Source organism: Oryzias latipes, chromosome 2 (assembly GCF_053564925.1).
Source record: "Oryzias latipes strain Hd-rR chromosome 2, Olatipes_Hd-rR_3.1".
In the NCBI taxonomy this organism is placed as follows: Eukaryota; Metazoa; Chordata; class Actinopteri; order Beloniformes; family Adrianichthyidae; genus Oryzias; species Oryzias latipes.
The window spans coordinates 21,774,683-21,794,366 of NC_136238.1; the positions used below are offsets into that span (position 1 = coordinate 21,774,683).

At 40.0% G+C, this 19,684-nt stretch overlaps 1 protein-coding gene across 2 annotated transcripts; it reads left to right on the forward strand.

The window, feature by feature from the left end:
- Positions 1–1,815: 1,815 nt before the first annotated feature.
- On the forward strand, positions 1,816–7,722 carry LOC101166607 (uncharacterized). 2 transcript variants are annotated; one of them, XM_078936318.1, is made up of 4 exons: positions 1,816–2,314; positions 4,245–4,679; positions 5,836–5,988; positions 6,025–7,722. In XM_078936318.1, the coding sequence occupies exons 1-4, from the start codon at positions 2,143–2,145 to the stop codon at positions 7,227–7,229; spliced, it is 1,965 nt and encodes a 654-aa protein (XP_078792444.1). In that variant the 5' UTR covers positions 1,816–2,142; the 3' UTR covers positions 7,230–7,722. The 2 variants fall into 2 exon arrangements, with proteins under 2 accessions (XP_078792444.1, XP_020565336.1); XM_020709677.3 differs by having other exon boundaries at positions 5,836–7,722.
- Positions 7,723–19,684: the final 11,962 nt, after the last annotated feature.

Below are 19,684 nucleotides of genomic sequence, written 5' to 3' on the forward strand. Positions count from 1 at the left end.
GAAAAAACGAAGAAACCTCAGGGGTGCCCACATGAAGGAGGGATCCTCCCCCAGGACGGACAGGCGATTTACCAGAACTCATAGAGAAGAATTAACTTATCTAAATCTACAACTACATATATAAAAGTCCAGCAGACGAGCTTCATCCAGCTGTGGTTGGGAGGACAGTCAAAGGCGCGAGTCGAGCCGGAGACAGGAACCACAGCCAGGTGTAGGAGCAGAATCATAGACAAGGTACTCGGTCAGGTACAGAGCAGAGACGAGCCAGAGGCAGGATTAACAGCCAGGTGTAGGAGCGGGAGCAAAGGCGAGGTAAACGGTCAGGAACTGGAGCACGGATGAGGCTATGCAGGAACAATCAAAAGGTAATTGGGCATTGGAGGTGGAGCAGCATCCACATCCCAAGATGTTGATGACATCACTGAAGATGTAATCTCAGGTACAGTGATCCCTTGCTGTAACGCGGTTTACTTTTCACGGTTTCGCTACTTCACGGATTTGCATCTTGCATTGTGTTCTGCATTCTGATTGGCTAAAAAGTCACTCCGCTTCTTCTCTACCTGTGCATCAATAATGTTGCAGTTTAAAGTGAACAGGTACGTAAAACAGCTTGCCAAATTTACATTACGTATGTGCAAATTCTCTTGCAATTTTGAGTTTCTCTAAAACCCATAGTAAAAAGAGTGACAACAACTGCGTATCACTATGCTCTTCCCCCGAACAAACACACGTGCACCGCGGGCTTCAAAAGAAGAAAACACTGCAGAGCGGAGTCAGGATGCAGCGGCTCAGTCTGTAGAGCAGTGAAATACACCTGAGTTACTATTTGTCTGACTGTACTTTGTATTTTTTTCATAACAATTTTAAATTTTCTTCCGTTTAATCCAATTACTCGGGTCGCGGTGGGCGAGCTAATCTCCGCAATTTGAAGCCTTCTGTTCACATCAATGATTTAAATTATTATTTGACAGTACAGAAGTTATTTGTTGAAAAAAAACGATTCTAAAGTACATTAATTTGTGAAACAAATAGTTGAGCCTGTAAAATGGTATGTTCTTTCTTTTCAATGTATAATAGAGTATTTAATTGGATAATAATTGTAAGAAAAAAATAAAGGTTTCTACTTCACGGATTTTGCTTATCACGGGTAATTTTTGGAACGTATATATATATATATATTTATATATAGTCTACATATATATATATATATATACTCTACATATATATATATTTTAATTTTTGAAGATTGTTCTGGGTTAGGGGCACTCCATCACTCTGGCTGGTTGTTGTAAAGGCAGGATCTGTGCAAGTGAGCTTCAAGTGCATTGCAGAACGACGCTTCAGCTGACTGACAGGGATCAAGTTCTAAAGCCTGTCTTACTACACCCATTCACTACCAAAAGGTTTTAGAGTTAGGCCAGGGTGACAGAACACACACCTTCCAAACGAAGGCACAGGAGTTAAAGGGACTGACAGGTGTGGGCAGGGACCTGCAATACTGTTAGTCGACCAGAGCAAGCTTAATATTTGTACCCCTATTAGTTAGGATTTCAATCCTTTACATTTTTATATATATATATATATATATATATATATATATATATATATATATATATATATATATATATATATATATATATATATATATATATATATATATGTAAAATTTTCATTAAAGCTACTTTGATGCCAGATAAGTCTACAGAAAGCATTCTCATGTGGACGCCAATGACCTCACCAAGATGGCGTCGCCCTCCGCCACTATTGGCCAGGCTTCCCAAGCGGGCGTGTCTCCTCTGGCTATATATTTCTTGTTTTGAAAGAAGTTCCAACAGTGACCCGGAAGTAAGGAGCACGAGGCGCTAGCAGCTTTAGCTTGTTAGAAGGCTAGTAGCGCTAGCTTGTATCAAGACGACGGTGGGAAGTTTTGTTGGGAAGTTTGTGAGGTTTTTGGACAGAAATGACGATACGTGGTTCGTGTGGGAACTCTCAGCATTTTCCAAAGTCTCGTAAATGAGTGAAGAAGTGTTGAACCAAAAGACAACGTGGATTGCTGTGATTGAGACTAGCAGCTGATCGGAGCTGCAGTGAAGAGGACCGCGGTGTTTGTGGGAGTTGGAGCTGAAGATCGGAGCAGGAACCATGTCTTCCCTTCAGTCTCTGAGAGAGTTGATCAGCGAGCGACTAGCTGCTGCTGCTGAAGAAATCTTCAGACTCTGTGAAGGAACCATCGTCCAGTACGAGCAGGAGCTCTGTCGTCAGCGCAGACTGCTGGACATAGCGTGGAAACCACAGCTTCAGCTTCACTCTATAGGTATGTTCACTTCAGCAAAGGAGAGAAACCTTTGCTTTTTGAGGCTCACAGTTTTCTGAAGGCCCAGAGACACAATTTGATAATGAATTGAGAAATTATAGATCTTTTATGTCAGACCAAATAAACAAATAAAATGGCTAAATAGACCTAAAATTAGGCAATCACTATTAAAGGGGGGTTTATCTTTTAAAATCATGGATTTGCACAATGTTGTATTTTAATTCATTTACATTATATGTTTAATTTATTATTATTGAGGGTCAATATGAACATTCAGCCTGTTAATATATGATTATTTTCTTTACAGGGCTGGTAGCTGTACTCATTTTTTGTATTCAATTTCTTGCACTTATCTTTGATAACACTTGAGTCACGTGTTTCATGTGTGTACCTCTAGCAGACATACCTGTTGAAGCTATAGCAATTCTAGACTTCTCGATCTCAAATGCTGCTCGTATCTCTGCTAGAATCTGCTAGGGGTGTGTATCGGCACGACGATACCATATAATCCTGATACGCGTCCCATGATGCGATACGTATTGCGAATTTGTACGTGGTAGTATGACTTGGAAAAAAGGGAGCCAGTTTAGCTCGTGCTGGTTTGCGGCGCCTTCCATCCGTGAAACCAGGGTTCGACTCCGGGCTGCTCCATGTTCCCTCCTCTACCTCTGCCAGTTCCAAGCCCGGTTTGAGAAGGTTGCGTCAGGAAGGGCATCCGGCGTAAAACATTGCCAAATTTACCATGCGACTTGTTCGCTGTGGCGACCCCTGATGGGAGAAGCCGAAAGTGGAAGAAGTATGACTTGGAAAAAAAACTCATCTTAATGTTAATATGCCTCACATTGTAATAAAATAGTAACGTTTACTTTATTTAATGATCACTTTGGTAAAGCACCACAAAAGTATTTAATATACAAGTTGCTTTTACTCAAACAAATTCATAGTGCTTTTATTTTGGTAAATTACAATATACATGTTCCTAATAGCCTAAAGGGAACATTCAACATTGTCTTTTTTTTACAACAAACCTTTTTCAGTATAAGAAAAAAAGAATGGATGTGCCTCAACCAATAAGATAACAAGATAACCATAAGAAGTATAATGTAGGAAATAAAGTGCTGTTTTTTTCTTTTACTTTGTTCAATTTAGATTCTTTAGCACTTTATTTCTATAGTGCTTTAAAATAAAAGGTGGAAAAAACAATTCTTCCAAAAAACAGAGACTCTTGAGTTTTTCAATTTTCTGAGCACAGATTTCAAAAATGTCTCTCAGCTGCTCACAACAGAGGAAACACTCAGGACTTTGTCATTACCTACAGCCTGTCAGGTGGACTGTCCAGAGTGTCCGGTTGTGTACATCTGTCCACAAATGTCCAGATGCCACTTGTGTACAGATTCCAAAGTACAAAAGTGGCATCTGGAACAGCTGCTTGTGCTGGTGGAACTACACCCAATGGTCTTCAAGTCTCGACTGTGCGCCATAAGTGCAGATGCCAGTAAAGTGTGTCCCACATGATCCAATGAGTGTTCATTGACGTGGCCTAATCAGACACTACTGTGTGTTTGTTTCTGTCACCAGTGAAATTAGGACTTTCCTTCTCTAGAACCAGAAGAACAAAATAGAAGAACAAAGTTTCAAGCCTTTAAACTGTGTCAGTGTCAAATGGAGAAGTAGAATAGAATAAATAATATTAGAATAACTTATACATGTAACCTATGTAATTCATTTAACATGGAATTTTAATTACATATTGACCTATTTAATGACACTTGTGATCATATTTTCAATATATGTATTTCTAATTTGTCCCTTCTGGGCTTCCATACTTCTCAGGTATTTTCTTAAATGATCACTGAGTTTATTGGTGCTTGACAAAACCCAAAATCCTGTAATTGTATAAAGGTCTCCTTGTTGTGTTTGGTTCCTGCAGCCCTCCCCCAGCATTGGATGACAGAAGAGGAAGATCTCTGCAACCAGCAGAGGAACTTGAGCGTGGAGCAGGAGGAACCAGAACAGATTAGAGTGGAACTGCATGATCCAGAACCTCCACAGATCAAAGAGGAACCAGATGAACCAGAACCAGAAGAATTCTTCATCATTCAGGATGAAGGTCAGCTGGATCTGAAGCAGGAGACTGATACCTTGATGGAGATTCCTACTTATGAGGAGGATAAGAACAGTGAAGCAGATCTAAACAACCAGCAGAGCTTTAATGTAACTGATGGTGAGTGTGAAGAAGGAAGCCAACAAGAAGTAAACCAAGATGAAGATTCAACATCAACTACAGATGAAGAGACAGACACACAAAACAGAGATCAGAGGAAGAGAAGAGTCCAAAGTGTGGAGAGCTCTCACATGTCAGAAGGTCAGTATGACTGAGCTTCAGCTCCATGCCATCAGTATGTTCACTTCAACGGTTTTATCTTGAAAATGCAAAAATGCAGTCCACCAACAGCCTGTCCTGGAAGAGTCTCTTCTGTAACTTGCAGTTGAAAAGACACAAAACATTGTTGTATTCTGTTGAAAATGCAAATGCAATCCCCTCCCCTCTGCATTTTCATTTTATTCATGACACACATAAGCGTTAAGTATAAAATGAAAAAGCATTTTGAAATATTGCTTTTTCATTTTAATTTTGAGTCATTTAAAGCAGTTACATTTTGAAAATTAAAAAGCATTTCTATTAATCCCTCTTAATTGTCAAATTAGACATTTCTAAATGAATTTTGCTACATGTTTAGCAGAGAACATTTTGAAAATGAAATGTCAAATACCATTTTCATTTTAATTTTTTATTAAGTGACAGAATAAGCTGTGTTGAGGAAGGAAATGAAAAAAGCATTTTGGTGGATTGCTTTTTAATTTTGAGTCAAAAAATGCAGCTTCATTTTGAAAATGAAAAAGCATCTTTTCTTTTTTTTATTTATGCTATACAATCGCTTCCATACCAAGAAGCCAAACTCCAGTAGACCTCAATAAAATGGCAGACTGCTACTACACAGTCATTCTATTAGTCCGTTTATTTTTTTTTCATTGTTTATTTTTTTTCCTTTTTGGCAGTTACATAAGTAATAAACTCAGCAATCAGATGCCTTAGTAAAGTATGTGGTGCCCGCTGGCCCAAACTTAAACATTTGATTAACAGTTTGTCCCCCAGCCGCTTTAAGTGAAAGGGGCGGGAAATTTGAACAAGGTCATCATGTGCTGCTGTGCTAAAAAAATAAAAAAGAAGCAACTTATTAAACAAAAAAGCACTTTATAGATGGTCTTACAAGTTAGTTTGCATTACAATGGTCCTTCAGGGGCTCCTGAAGTAAATAAGCAGTCACAGGTTGTGAGTAATCTTTTTAAAAGTGTTTATTTGATTTGGTTTTAAAACTAAGGAATTACATTCTTTAAATTAAAATAATCAAAATTTGAATTATGCACATTCTGACTGAAACTATTCAATTTTTATTGGTGCATAACAATAAACCAAGTCATCATAACATATAAAAGGACCTCTTCTTGTGTTTCCTCAGTCCTCCCCAAGCATTGGGTGATTAAAGAGGAGGATCTCTGCAACCTGCAAAGGAACTTCAGAGTGGAACAGGATGATCGAGAACCTCCACATTATGAAGAGCAGGAGGAACCAGAACCTCTACATTATAAAGAGGAGCCAGAGGAACAAGAACCTTCAGAGATGAAAGAGGAGCCAGAGGAACAAGAACCTTCAGAGATGAAAGAGGAGCCAGAGGAACCCTTCATCGGTCAGTATGAGGAGCTTGATCTGAAGCAGGAGACTGATACCTTAATGGAGATTCCTACTTATGAGGAAGAGGAGGACAGTGAACTAACTGATTGTCAGGATGAAGAAGTAAACCAACACGAAGAATCAACATCAACTACAGATGAAGAGACAGACCCACAGAACAGAGATCAGAGGAAGAGAAGAGACAGAAGTCATGTCCAAAGTGCGGACAGCTCTCACATGTCAGAAAGTCAGTGTGACTTTGATGTTAGAATAAATCCTAACAAATCAGCCTTGGTTAAGAAACGTAAACGATCTCCAAAAGAAGAGAGACTTTCCTCTATCAGGTCTGGCAAAAACTCCAGAATAACTAGTAATCCGTCTGACTATATGGGAACTGGATCTGATGAAAAATGTTATATCTGCAAAGAATGTGGTAAAAGCTTTTGTAACATATCTCTGTTCGAAATACACATAAGAATCCATGCAGAAGATAAGCGATTTCCTTGTACAGAATGTGAAAAAAGTTTTACTCGGAAATCTAATCTCAAAACACACATGAGAACTCACACAGGCGAGAAGCCCTTCACTTGTAAAGAATGTAATACAAGTTTTAATCAAATATCTGGTCTTAGAATACACATGAGAACTCACACACGAGAACAGCCTTTTTCATGTGAAGAATGTAAAAAAAGCTTTAATCAAATATCTAATCTCATAACACACATGAGAACACACACAGGAGAAAGGCCTTTTACTTGTAAAGAATGCAACAAAAGTTTTAATCAAATATCTAATCTCCAAAAACACATGAGAACTCACACAGGAGAAAAGCCCTTTTCTTGTAAAGAATGTAAAAGAAGTTTTAATCAAATATCTAATCTTCAAAAACACATGATAACCCACACAGGAGAAAAGCCCTTTTCTTGTGAAAAATGTAAAAGAAGTTTTAATCAAATATCTAATCTCCAAAAACACATGAGAACCCACACAGATGAAAAGCCCTTTTCTTGTGAAAAATGTAATAAATCTTTTAATCAAATATCAAATCTCAAAACACACATGAGAACTCACACAGGAGAAAAGCCTTTCTTTTGTAAAGAATGTAACAAAAGTTTTAATCAAATATCCAATCTCCAAAAACACATGAGCACTCACAAAGGAGAGAAGCCTTCAAAAATGTGAATAATTTAAAACACGTTTTTGAAGTTTAAAAACTCCAGGGGTCAACCCCCAATGTTCTAATGAACTCCAAAGCAACCTGAAGTTGCCACATTGATAGAGTAACTTTATTAGAGGAAGGCACATTATTGATTATTGAATGTGCAGAAATTCTTTTTTTTTCTTTTTAAGACTTTGAATGATTTGATATTGTAGCGCAGTTTGGCCCTTTTTATATTTGAGACAAAACCTTTGAAGATACGCAAATGTTTAATGGTGTGTTTAGTACAATTTTAGTGGGAATTGGGTAAACTAAGAGCCATTTTAAGTTGCATTTAATATTTTTTTGATTTATTAATGTAGAATCTTCTGTATGATGCTGCTCAGTTTGTTATTGTCAGTGTTGTACTAAAGCAAAACAGCTACAAGGTTGCGGCTGAGCATTACTGGAGGGCTGGATATTTGTGAACCTGAGTGCTTCTGGAAACAAAATAAATACCTGCTTTGTTCTACCTGGTCCTCGCCTCGACTGTAATCTTTGAACCAACTGTTGTTTCTGATGCTTGTGTTCTCCGTGCGACACTTCCTTTTATCATAACATCACAAACACAACGCAGAGCCTCAGAGGTCCCCGGAGAGGTATCTATACAAGAGGGTTACATCTTTTGGTGTCTTCTAGTGCTGGCGGTTTAGAGATGGCTGCTTGGTAAGAGAGATCTCAAGAGATCTCAAGCTTCATGTGTGCAGCAGTAAGTGTTGGAACCTTTCCACAAACACAACAGTCACAGTGAAAGAATGAAAAAGAATTTTTGACCTTTAAATTAATAGGTTCACAGATATAGGTCCATTCATTCTATAGCAGAGAGCTCAGATCCCACTGTTTGTTCACCCATCTCTTTATTCAGACACTTTTCATCTCTGAGTTTGATTCCTGCAACAAGCTACCACAATCAGGCATCTACAGATCATCCAAAACCTGCTGTCTGTTTGATTTCATCTAAGGTCACGTCATTGTTCAGATCTCTGCACTGGTTGTCGGTGGTTGCTTCAATCAAAGTCTTCAATCTGGGCTAAAGAGAGGTTAACTCAATGCCATCTTTTTACCTGAGCACTTTTGTCAAGATCTTAAAGGCCTCTTGCTCTGGGCTTCCATCAGTGAACTTTAACTGGTGGTTCTTGCACTAAGCAATAAGAGATCACAGTTAAACTTTTTAGCTCGATGATACACAAAGTGGAAGGAACTATCCAACTCTATACAGTCTACAAAAACAGACAATGCTAGAAGCGAGCTTTTCTATACTTTCCTTGATAAAACAACATTATCCACTACATCACAGTTCTTGTGTCTGAGACATTTCTCTGACAGCGTTTAACTTGAAAAGTCAGCTTCATGTTGGAGTCAGCTGAAGTCCGGAAGTCATTTCTGGCAGTGGAGTTGAGTTTAGAAGAGCCCACTTTACAGTCTTTACTGACAGCAGAACCATCAGAACTCTGCATTTGGACTTTTTTCACACACATTCATACACAGAGATGCTGAGATGCACATTGAACACCTGAACACATCTTACCCACTTCACACACGTTTCTATCTGCTTTCAGGTTAAAGGACAGCGACTTATCAGAGATGAGCTGTGAAGTTCTGGTCTCAGCTCTGAAGAATAACCCATCCAATCTGACAGAACTGGACCTGAGCTGGAACAGGAACCTGCAGGATTCAGGATTTCTTAATCTGTGTGGTTGTCTGGAGAGTCCAGACTGCAGACTGGGTCTGGACTCTCCAGACAACCACACAGATTGTGTGGTTCAGTTGTGTTCAGGTCAATATGATGACAAAGTTGTGTTGACACTAAACTACAAACATGAGACTGATGTTCTTTTGCTGCATGCTGACCAACTTCAGGTTGAAGGCTCCCACTAGTGCGGACATATCTATTAGATATCCAAATATTGGTTATTTCAATGTTTACATCATAGATATACATTATGTATTTGGTAGACATGGATTCATAGAGGTAGTGTGCACACTGCTGTGTAGATCTCAGGCTGATGACGTTTCCCACAGCTAAGTGTGTCGACATCCCATCATGCCTTGCGGCATGCCATTTGGGTAGTTTATTTCCGTTGGACATTAGATGTCTGTTGGATAACTAATATACATCAATTGCAGATGTGTACTGGACATCACAGACATCTCTGTCTTTTTTACTCAGATGTCTACCAATAGAGTTCTGCATATATAGGTCTCCTACACATCTGCCTGTAGACATCTAGCCTTTTGCATATTTATAGTTGTCCATTAGATAATTTTTTAAACATATCTTAAATATAAAATAAACACTGCAATTTTACATCTATCTATTCATCTTCAGAAGCCACTGACTCTTTCACTGTCACAGGATTGCTGCTTCCAACCCAGATACTATTGGGCAAAGACGAGGTACAACGTGAACAAATCGCCAGTCTGTTGCCTGCCCCCTTTTACTGTAGTGCCATTTGTTAGGAGTTTGGAAGGAAAACCAAAGCAGAAACGCAGGCAGGACAAAGTTATTGTGTTTATTGTGAGTTTGGAGGAAGTTAGTTTTGATGCCACATGCACAGGTGAGTGCTGAGGATTTCCTTGAGGCTGATGAATAATTAGGCGAGGCACAGCACAGAGCAGATGACATCTCTGGATCAGCAGGGAATTCCTAAACAGTCAAAAGGTGGGGCTGGAAATCCCCTGACCAGTGAGGAACGTCGTGGAGGAGGGACCTATACGTGGTGTAATGAGGCGAGGAAATCCAGAACCAGAACAAAAATCGTGAGTATGAAACGCTGGAAGACATAAACTAGGAATTGCTGGACTGTAAACTGACTCAATGAACTCAAAGTGTAGAAGTGAAACTGAAAATCTTAAATACTGTTGAACAATGAAAAATTAGTATAATCACCCAGCACAGGTGAGGAAAATTAGATTAGAAAAAAAAGCAGGGTGGAAATGAATCATGACACAATTTGGATTGGATTGTTACTGACCAAAGTCCAACTTCCCTGTTTAAAAAAAGCAAAACAATTTTTTTCAAGATTTCAAGAATCAATAAGATTTATTCTTCATTGTTAGTGAAACAACAGTTTGTTTCTGTGGCCATTATTCAGATGTATGGCTTCAAGCGACATGACTTGGACTCAAGTCAGACTCATGAATTTTACGACTTTAGACTCGACTTGGACTTCAACCGCAAAAATTTGTGACTTGACCCGGACTTTAGCCCTCTGACTCTGAAAAGACTTGCTAGTTTCTCCAACATCCAAAAATTAAGAAGCATGTTGACATACACCACGCCACGGTCTCTCTGTCTCTTTGTGTGAGCATCTTTATGTGTGTGCATCTTCGGCACAAGAAGATGCACACAATCCATTGGTTGGATTGATCTGCCAATCCAACCAATCAAATTGTAATGGGAGGGCCAAAAGATCTGTCAATCAAACTTAGTGCGAGTTCCTGTATTTAGTTCAATAATAAAATGTATGAGGTTGTTAACAAAAAATCAGTTTGCAGAGCATACAGCAAGAAGAGCCTGGTTCACTTTGCAGTTACATAAAGATCCAAGAGATTTTCAGACTTTGTGCTGAATTCAGGTTGAGGATCTGCATTGTGTCAAAGACCAGCTGTGCTGCTTTGGTCTCAGCTCTGAAGTCCAACCCGTCCCACCTGACAGAACTGGACCTGACAGACAACAACCTTCAGTCTTCAGATGTTCAGCAGCTCCAGGATCTGGTGGAGAGTCCAAACTCCAAACTGCAGACTCTGAGGTCAGTAGAGGGTTGGAGTCAGTCCAGCTGCTTCCAGATGTTTGGTCCTAAAGTTAGTCTGAGAGCAAAGATGCAGAGTTTCCTGTGAAGCTGCAGCTTCTCAGTGAAGCTCTGAGGAGAATGATGACAGGCTTAAGGACAACAGTCAGCCAATCAGAGCAGCAGAAGCTCCAACAGGTGAAGATGACAGGAAGCTGCTGCTCTGAACAGGACTGAAGCTCCTGCTGCTCTTTCTGCTGCTCCCTCATCACTTCTTTTAACAAATCTCACAGGTGGAAGGGTGCAGCTCTTTTCTCTTTTAAAATGATTTAGGGGAGGCGTTATCACTGGACGGTGTTCCTGGGAGGTGGAGAGCAGAGTGATGGAGGAATCAGAGGAAGTGGAGATGAATGTCAGAGCTGCAGCAGGAACTGATCTGAGATCAGCTCCACTGTCTCTCTCAGCATCAAGTGGACAGTTATTGTGCTGCAGCTCCCCCGGTGGACTGATGGAGAACTGCAGACCATCTTGTCATTCTAACTTGGAGGGTTGGGGAATCTTCTGCTTCTAACTTCTCGTATTGAGAGATTCTCTGAACTTTGTCAGCATATACTTACCGTAGTTTTTGATGTAATCCTTCCTGTCAGCTGACGTTTGTGTTTCTTCTGACATTGTCATGAGGAATCAGCTGTGGTTTTAAGTAAGTGTGGATTTAAGTAATAAAGTCAGTTTTCAGGTATGTTCATGTTGATATGATGGATGGACGGGACATCAAACCCTACCTTCCCATAAATGGCTGAAGAGGGGGTCAAACACTACTTTTAGCTGTTGAAACACACAAAGGAGGACCCTTTTAAAGCTTTTAATTAAAAGGCAACGCCCCAATTTTGATGTAAAAACACAACATTTTTAAGTTTAGTTTTAGCTCTATTTTAAAGTTTTGCCATTTTATGCAAATAAAAACTGATTTAAATTTGTAAGAATGCAACCAGTGATTAACCTTACGTATAGTTTTAAATCGATTTTAATGAGTAAATGAGAGGGTTTTGTGTAGGTGATCAGGGATTCCATCATGTTTATATGCTCTTTGATTATTAATTTATTTCATTTCGTATATATGCATGAACTTGTCATGAGTCCTGCCCTCTGATTGGTTGACTCCCCCATCCACTAACCCTCCCTCCCCCCTAGGTTCATTATTGGACACAGTTTCTTGCAAGGAATGTGTCAGAATTCAGAGCGCAGTTGTAGCGCACTTGTGATTTTATCCAGCAGATTGGAGCACACGCAGAAGCACATTTGAGCAGTTGTAATCACAAATTTGACGTTGTAACTCTAAATGAACACATGCAAATGGAAATTTGTCAGTTCACAGCAGAAGATTTTTACACACAGATGCAGATTTTTGGTGTGCAAGTTCTCACATTCTGTATTCCAAGTTCTCACATCAATTCTACCAGCTCGACCATTTAGACACATTTTTACCTTAATGCACAACAGCCAATCAGCTTTCACTGATCTATTTCAGTGGTTTGGCATCTGCTCCAATAGAATTTTTAGTATGAGGGTGAAGGCTGAAGATAAAGGAGGGATTTGTTAGTGAAAGATCAACTTTCTGTCTGGTTAGTCTTTCCAAGCAAACCAGGAAGTTTCTGACTTAATGATCAAAAGTTTGTCAACAACTGCTTTAGTGAGTCTGGAGAATAAAGTTGATCTGTTGGGATTTTCTTCTACTCTAGTCTGGACATTCAAGCAAACGTTTCATTTTCAGTAGAAACATTTTTTAACAGAAATTGCTTCTACTTCATTGACTAAACTGTGGTTTAGAATCAAAGCAGAAACATAAAGATTTTTCATTTTCAGTCAACAACAATCTTTAGATGTTCTTCATGTTCAAAGTCACGACTGAGCTCTTTCTTTTTCATGTAGCTGCTATATTTCTTGTCTCTAAACTGTGTTAAACACCTAATGTCCTAATTCTTCATGCTGATCAGGCAGAAATGCAGAAATGTGTGCTGCAGATCCCATGTTTGCCACTAGAGGGCAGCACAGCAGCTTCAGTCTTTGTCATTGTTGCTGTGTGAGCCAGAAGGAGCTTCAAAGTGAGCTGCAGCTTGGTTCAGACAAACCTCCACATTCACACACAGATGTGATCCTGAAGAAGTCTGAACAGAACATTTCAGGAGAACTCTTCAGTCCAGAACATGAGCCTGCATTGTTCCTGAAACTGGGATCAGAGTTCTGCTCTCTGCTCCAACAGAACCACCTTCATGAGCTCCTGGTTTCTTCTGGATCCTCCAACATTCAGACGCTCTCTGACTGAGTTCATGTCTGCACAGAAACCTTCAGGATTCTCTTCTTCCACACGTCTTTCACTCTGAAACTCTCTTCTGAATGTGGATCATCTCAGTCAGACGTTCAGCAGCATCAGAGCCGTGCATGTGCTCCTCCTCATGAGTCCTGAAGCTACACTGTCAGCTGCAAAGATAGTGCAGCTGACAGTGCAGGAAATCTTGATCTTGTGAAGAATCTGCAGCCGTTGAAACACACCCTGTTACTGACGAACAAAGACGTCCTTCCGGAATGTGGTTCTGCTGCAGAACATTTTGCCAAACTAAAGCTGCTCCTCTTTCAACGGCAGAGAAAAAGGCCCAAAGATCATCTGGACCAGGGGTGCTCATTACGTTGATCGTGGTCAACCGCTTGAACCTCAACGACATGAGGGTAGATTACAGGCCAGCAAAGATAAATAATCAAAAAAAATAAAAAATATGTTTCTAAAATATCTCTCAGATAATCAAAATCCTCACAGAGAAGTACGTGACTTGATTGACATGCAGAACGGCCACTTGAACATCCTCTGATACAAACGTCACTGCATATGTGTGTTTAAATACACTGAGCACAAATTCTGTCTGTCATCAGAAAGTCACTACTTGCCCCACGGCAGTTAAGTCCCGGACAGAAGACCAATCTGGTCCACTGGAGCGTTTATTGAGGCCTGGATCACCCCGTGTGCTTCTGCAGGTCCTGCCCGATGGATCCAGTTTACAGCAGAGCATAAAATTCAATAGTCCCTGCTGTCTGTTTTTCTAATAAAACGCCTCATCTGTTAATACAAAAGTTTCTGCTCACATAGATTTGTGTAGTTTTAGTGTAAAGATTTAGAATTATTAGTACATAAACAATGTTATGTTCTAATAGATTATAGTACTATGTTCATCAAACAGTATTTTAATCCTGAAAAAACGATAGATAGATAGATAGATAGATAGATAGATAGATAGATAGATAGATAGATAGATAGATAGATAGATAGATAGATAGATAGATAGATAGATAGATAGATAGATAGATAGATAGATAGATAGATAGATAGATAGATAGATAGATAGATAGATAGATAGATAGATAGATAGAAGGAGGGAGAAAGAGAGGTAGATCTTTTGGATCTTGTTATCTCAAAAGTAGCTCAGGTGCCAAAGAAGTGTCGATACCCCTGATCTGGAAGATCCACATCCACATTCTTTCAGTCAGAGCTGCTCTCAGGCTCAGCTTTGGCTCAGACTCTGTTTCCTTACAGTCTGAATGTCCTGTTGATGTGGCAGATATGCTTCTGTCAGCAGTAAAGGGTCAGAGGTCAGAGCAGAGCTTTAAGTCAACAAAGTGTTCAGAAAAGACGGGAAATTTCATGGACAACCAGGAATGCTCCATAAAATCAGAACAATGTTGGTGTTTGCAGGTAAATTCATAAAAGCTGATGATCTGTTTGAACTAAAATTAACATTTCTGCTCCCAGTCTGACAGAAACTGTTCTGCTTTGAAGAGACGACCACCATGACCACTAAGGGATCAGAGCTCCTGCAACAAACTTCAACATGTCGGCTGTGATGCAACAACCTGTCAGTTAATCTTCAGCAAAGGAATCCAGACAATGAGGAAGACAGACGAGCACAAAACTCTCTGCAGAGTTGAAACAAACTGCCTGCTCTGACTCGCCTACATTACTGGATCTTCTGAATTTAAAGTTCTGATTCTAACAAACCTGGAAAGAAAAAAATGTCTCTGCTTTACTGCCAGACATTTTACTGAGCTGCACCTAAACAAACTCTCTGTTTCTCTAAGTCCGACTGATGATCAGTCTCATTTACAAGACAAGCTTTTTCCAGGAAATAGTCAGGCCCCTCCCTTCAGCTACATCACGAGATGGCAGATGAGGGAAGTCGATGCACATCTTGAAGGATATGGAGTCCTATACTGTTCATAATTAAATAAATAAATATTTAATTAAATAAATAAATGTGGCCTCATGAAAATACTCAATCAACCAATAAATCTCTCATAAATATATAAAAAGATCATGAAATTGTGAAAAACCTGCACACTGATTTTATATAAGCCATTATATTATTCAATATATTTCATTTTGCTTTAAAAACCTGTTCATTATTTCAAAACAGCATTTTAAAATATTCATTTTTAATCATGTGGGATATTATTATAATTCTGTCTTTTTTCAGAAGCTCGTATTTCAAAATCAATATTTTCCAAATTAGCTTTGTTTTTATTTCATGTTGCTGTTTTTCACAATGGCTTATTTATTTCATGAAGAGCTTTTTCAGGAGAATGGGTCTATCTGTCAATCAGTGAAAGTGGGCGGGATCTAAACGCTCATTGGCTTATCCATGGAAATCGACTCTTATTCCTCGATACCCGCTCAGCGGTGTGCCAGTCAGAGAGATGACATATTTCAGTGATATCCGCGTGGCCTTGCTGACATTGGAGATCAAATAGAGACAAACTATCTGTCTGCTGCGGCAAAGACGGACAACTCTGTTTTTGTAGTTTGAGGGTTTGTGTGGACCAAACCACAGAGGAGCTCCGGTCGTCCACGTCTATAAGTCCCCCGTTGAAACACTCCTCATTCTTACGACATTCACTCAGAGCTCACATCCGGCGAGCCGGCGGACCGACAGAGTCAGACCAGGCAGCTGCGAAAAGCGGAACAAGCCTGCTCGGGCCTCCTGAACCTTATATTTTTCTATTTTCAATGAAACAATGATTATAATCAGGTCCTCTGATTTTATTTTTCCCTCCCTTCAAAATGTTGAACCTTTCCTGCGATGACGTTTCTGACCGTGGTCGGAAAACGCAGCGGAGATCCGGGATTGATTGAGCAATTCTGCAGCCAGGGTTTACTCCAAGAATCAGGATCTGCACTTTGGAGGAAACCTTTTTTTATTATTACTTTTCCGGGGGACAGGGCAACAGACCCTTAACTTGCGCTCACACACTCACTCTCGCGCTGCCTGGGCGCTCTGATTTACACGTAAGACGTAGTTTGACTGCAGGAGCTGAAGCAGAGACTCTCTAGGATGATCTCATGAACTCAAACATGGAAACATTGTTATCATGTGAAACTATTCAAAATAAATAAACCTGATCTCTTAACACTCCATGTACATTGTGCATCCAACATTTTTACTGAGATAAGCGCGGGCAACCGCTCCATGTGGCTATCAGGCTAAAAACATTAGCTGGTAGCCCATCCCACACGCGGCATGTTGCGTTCATGGAACTCCAGTTCATAGAAGTTTTGTGGAACTCCAACAACCACCCAGCCTAACTTAGACCACTACTAGATGTTAATGAGAAGATGAAAATTGCCGAACCGACCACAAAACCACCTGGATTATGCACACTCGCCCAAAGCCACTTTTATCCGCAAATTTAGAACAAAAACTGCCCAATTTCGTGTAACACTGTGGATGTGTTGAGGTGCATACTCCCCCTAGTGTTTAGGAGTGTGCATTGCGCCATCACGTTTGGTGAAGCATCTTCGATCGATATAGTCAGGGTGCTGCTGCTCATGTCTGAGTAAAGGAATAGCCAATCACAAAAGTGTCTCCGCCTTGTCTGGTTTGATTGACAGATAGACTCATTCTCCTGAAAAAGCTCTTCATGAAATAAATACGCCATTGTGAAAAACAGCAACATGAAATAAAAACAAAGCTACTTTGGAAAATATTGATTTTGAAATATGAGCTTCTGAAAAAAGACAGAATTATAATAATATTCCAAATGATTAAAAATGAATATTTTAAAATGCTGTTTCAAAATAATGAACAGGTTTTTAAAGCAAAATGAAATATATTGAATAATATAATGGCTTATATAAAATCAGTGTGCAGGTTTTTCACAATGTCATGATCTTTTTATATATTTATAAGAGATTTATTGGTTGATTGTGTATTTTCATGAGGCCACATTTATTTATTTAATTAAATATTTATTTATTTAATTATGAACAGTATAGGACTCCATAGAAGGAGGACATGTAGTCAAATAGGAAGTAAAGGCCCTCACCTTTCTCCAGCTATTCTCTGACTGTGGACAATGGGTTTTCACTTTTCAGACTATAGGCAGGTTGAGGGTTTGATTCCAGGAAGGGTCACAGTCTGTGTCAGGTGGAGAATCTGACATGAAAAATGATGAAAATTTTGTAAAAAAAGATCCTGTGATTTTGAAAGTGTTGCTGATGACAGGTGGGGTGAAATGAGTGTCTGTGAATAGAACATATGCGTTAGTGAGAAAAGCGAGCAGAGAATCCATAAGTTGCAGAACACGTTTATGACTCCTCAGCTGTTGATGTTTTTGGCATCGTAGCGGCTGAAGTTAGAAGATCAGTTTGTTGAATGATAATCAAGCAAGATCAGATTAAACCAACATTTTCTTTCTGTTCTGCCAAATGTTAATATGAAATGTGAAGAAGTTTTGAAATGTTTACTAGGGCTGATCGCCAGTCCATTTATTGGGATTGAAAAAAATGAAGAATGACGCTGACAAACTCAGACCTGTTGCCTATTTTTCTACTAAACTTGATCTCGTTGTAAGGATGTGGCCTGTGTGTCAGAGCTGTGGTGGCTGTTTCAATGGCTGTCTGCCACTATTGTGTTATTTCATTCTGTGGTTTTGAGAGTGACACATTTTGCGGCTGACCTTTCTGTCGCCTGGGCGACGCTTGAATTGCTTGTTGATGTTCCTGATAATGATCACGAAGCAGGATTATCCCTTGTGCTATCCTAGCCACTTGAACGTTGGGAGTTGGGTCATCTAGACCCACTAGACCAGGGGTCGGCAACCTTTTTTACTCAAGGAGCCATTTGGGACCGCCCCTAATAAAAAAGAAAGCACCCGGAGCCACAACCCGTTTTGACATCATTATATATATTATGCATGTATATATTATTCAAAGGTGCTCATTACGTCGATCGCGATCTACCGGTCGACCTTCAATGACATGAGTGTAGATCGCGGGCCAGAAAAGATTAAAAAAAAAAGAAAGTACTTCTTTAAAATCCACCAGCCAATCAAAATCCTCACTGAGAAGTAAGGGACTTGATTGACATGTAGATTGGCCAATCGGACATCGTCTGAAGCATACATCGCTGCAAATGCACGTTGTGTTCTTTAAAGGATGATACCGCGGCCACGTGTGGGAGGAGCTACAGGTTCTGGTCTGATGGCTGCATGGAGCGATGTGTTTATCAATGCATGGTAGACACTGAGAATGTGGAGAGATCAGGTTTATTGTTTTGAAGAGTTCTACTTGGTAATCATGTTTCCATGTTTGAGTTCATAAAATCATCCCAGAGAAAGTCTCTGCTTTAACTCCCGCAGGGAAAGCTGCGTCTCAATCTGACGCTCGTGTTTGCATCTCTCTGACAGAGTTTGAAGCCAAAGCCCCTCCTCCGCCTCTCTACCTGCTTTTCCTCTCTACCTGTTCACCTGTTCACATCCTCTGCAGCTGAGAGTTGTTTCCCCCGCGCTCTTCAGTGTGTCCGACACAGAGAGCGCAAAATACGGTAGTCGGGGCGCTCCAGCGCAGCACAAGGATGAAAGAGCAGGGTTATGGCGGGGATGGAGCGGGTTAAGAAAATGAATGGAAGTAGGCGCTCCGCTGAAGAAATATTCAATATTGTACTCATTTTATTATTAGTCTGAACTATCTTTTATTTAGAAATTTTTTTCATTTTATCAGTCCAGTACGGGAAAAAAACATAATCAAAACTTGTGTTGGGCAGTTTTTGGCTGGGTCTGGCGGTTTTCAGATGACTTTTGGGCTGGAAAACTGTGACTCTATCTGGCAACACTGGCGCGAACTCTCAGTCTGTCATCAGCGAGTTGGTTGGTCTCTGCCCGGAGGCACGTCAAGTTCCCGGCAGAAGATCGGAGTGTTTATTGAAGCCGCCCCGCGTGCCTCTCCCTGCTATCAGCTCTGCAGTTCTCGCCCGATAAATACGAGCTCATTACGAATCTGTTTTTTACGTGGCTCGCGCACGTAATGCCATGAATGCCTTGAAATGCCATGAAAAATGAACAAACTAAAATAAAATTTCAGTCAGACAACTCTTGCAGTAAGAAATATTTATTTGACATTTTTCCACATTCTTTAAGTTGGCATTCACATATTTCCGTTTGGCATAAGGCTCCGTTCAATTCCATAAAACTTCCATAAAATTCCATAAAACTTTCGGGTAACAAAACCCCCCTTTACGGAGCCCACAGGTGGAAGCCGGGGAGGAGGGTGGGGCGAAGAATGAGCGCTGAAGGTAAGAAAGAATGAACAACTGCGCACCTGGCTTAAATAGGACGCTGAGCAGGTGAGTTAATTAACTGAACCGCCCTAGGGTATTTACCTGAAAAAA

Excerpts from the sequence above, each read along its gene's own strand:
- LOC101166607 (XM_020709677.3), top strand. The coding sequence starts at position 2,143 with ATGTCTTCCCTTCAGTCTCTGAGAGAGTTGATCAGCGAGCGACTAGCT. Across the intron at positions 2,315-4,244 it reads GCTTCAGCTTCACTCTATAG|CCCTCCCCCAGCATTGGATG; the intron begins GTATGTTCACTT and ends TGGTTCCTGCAG. Across the intron at positions 4,680-5,835 it reads GAGCTCTCACATGTCAGAAG|TCCTCCCCAAGCATTGGGTG; the intron begins GTCAGTATGACT and ends GTGTTTCCTCAG.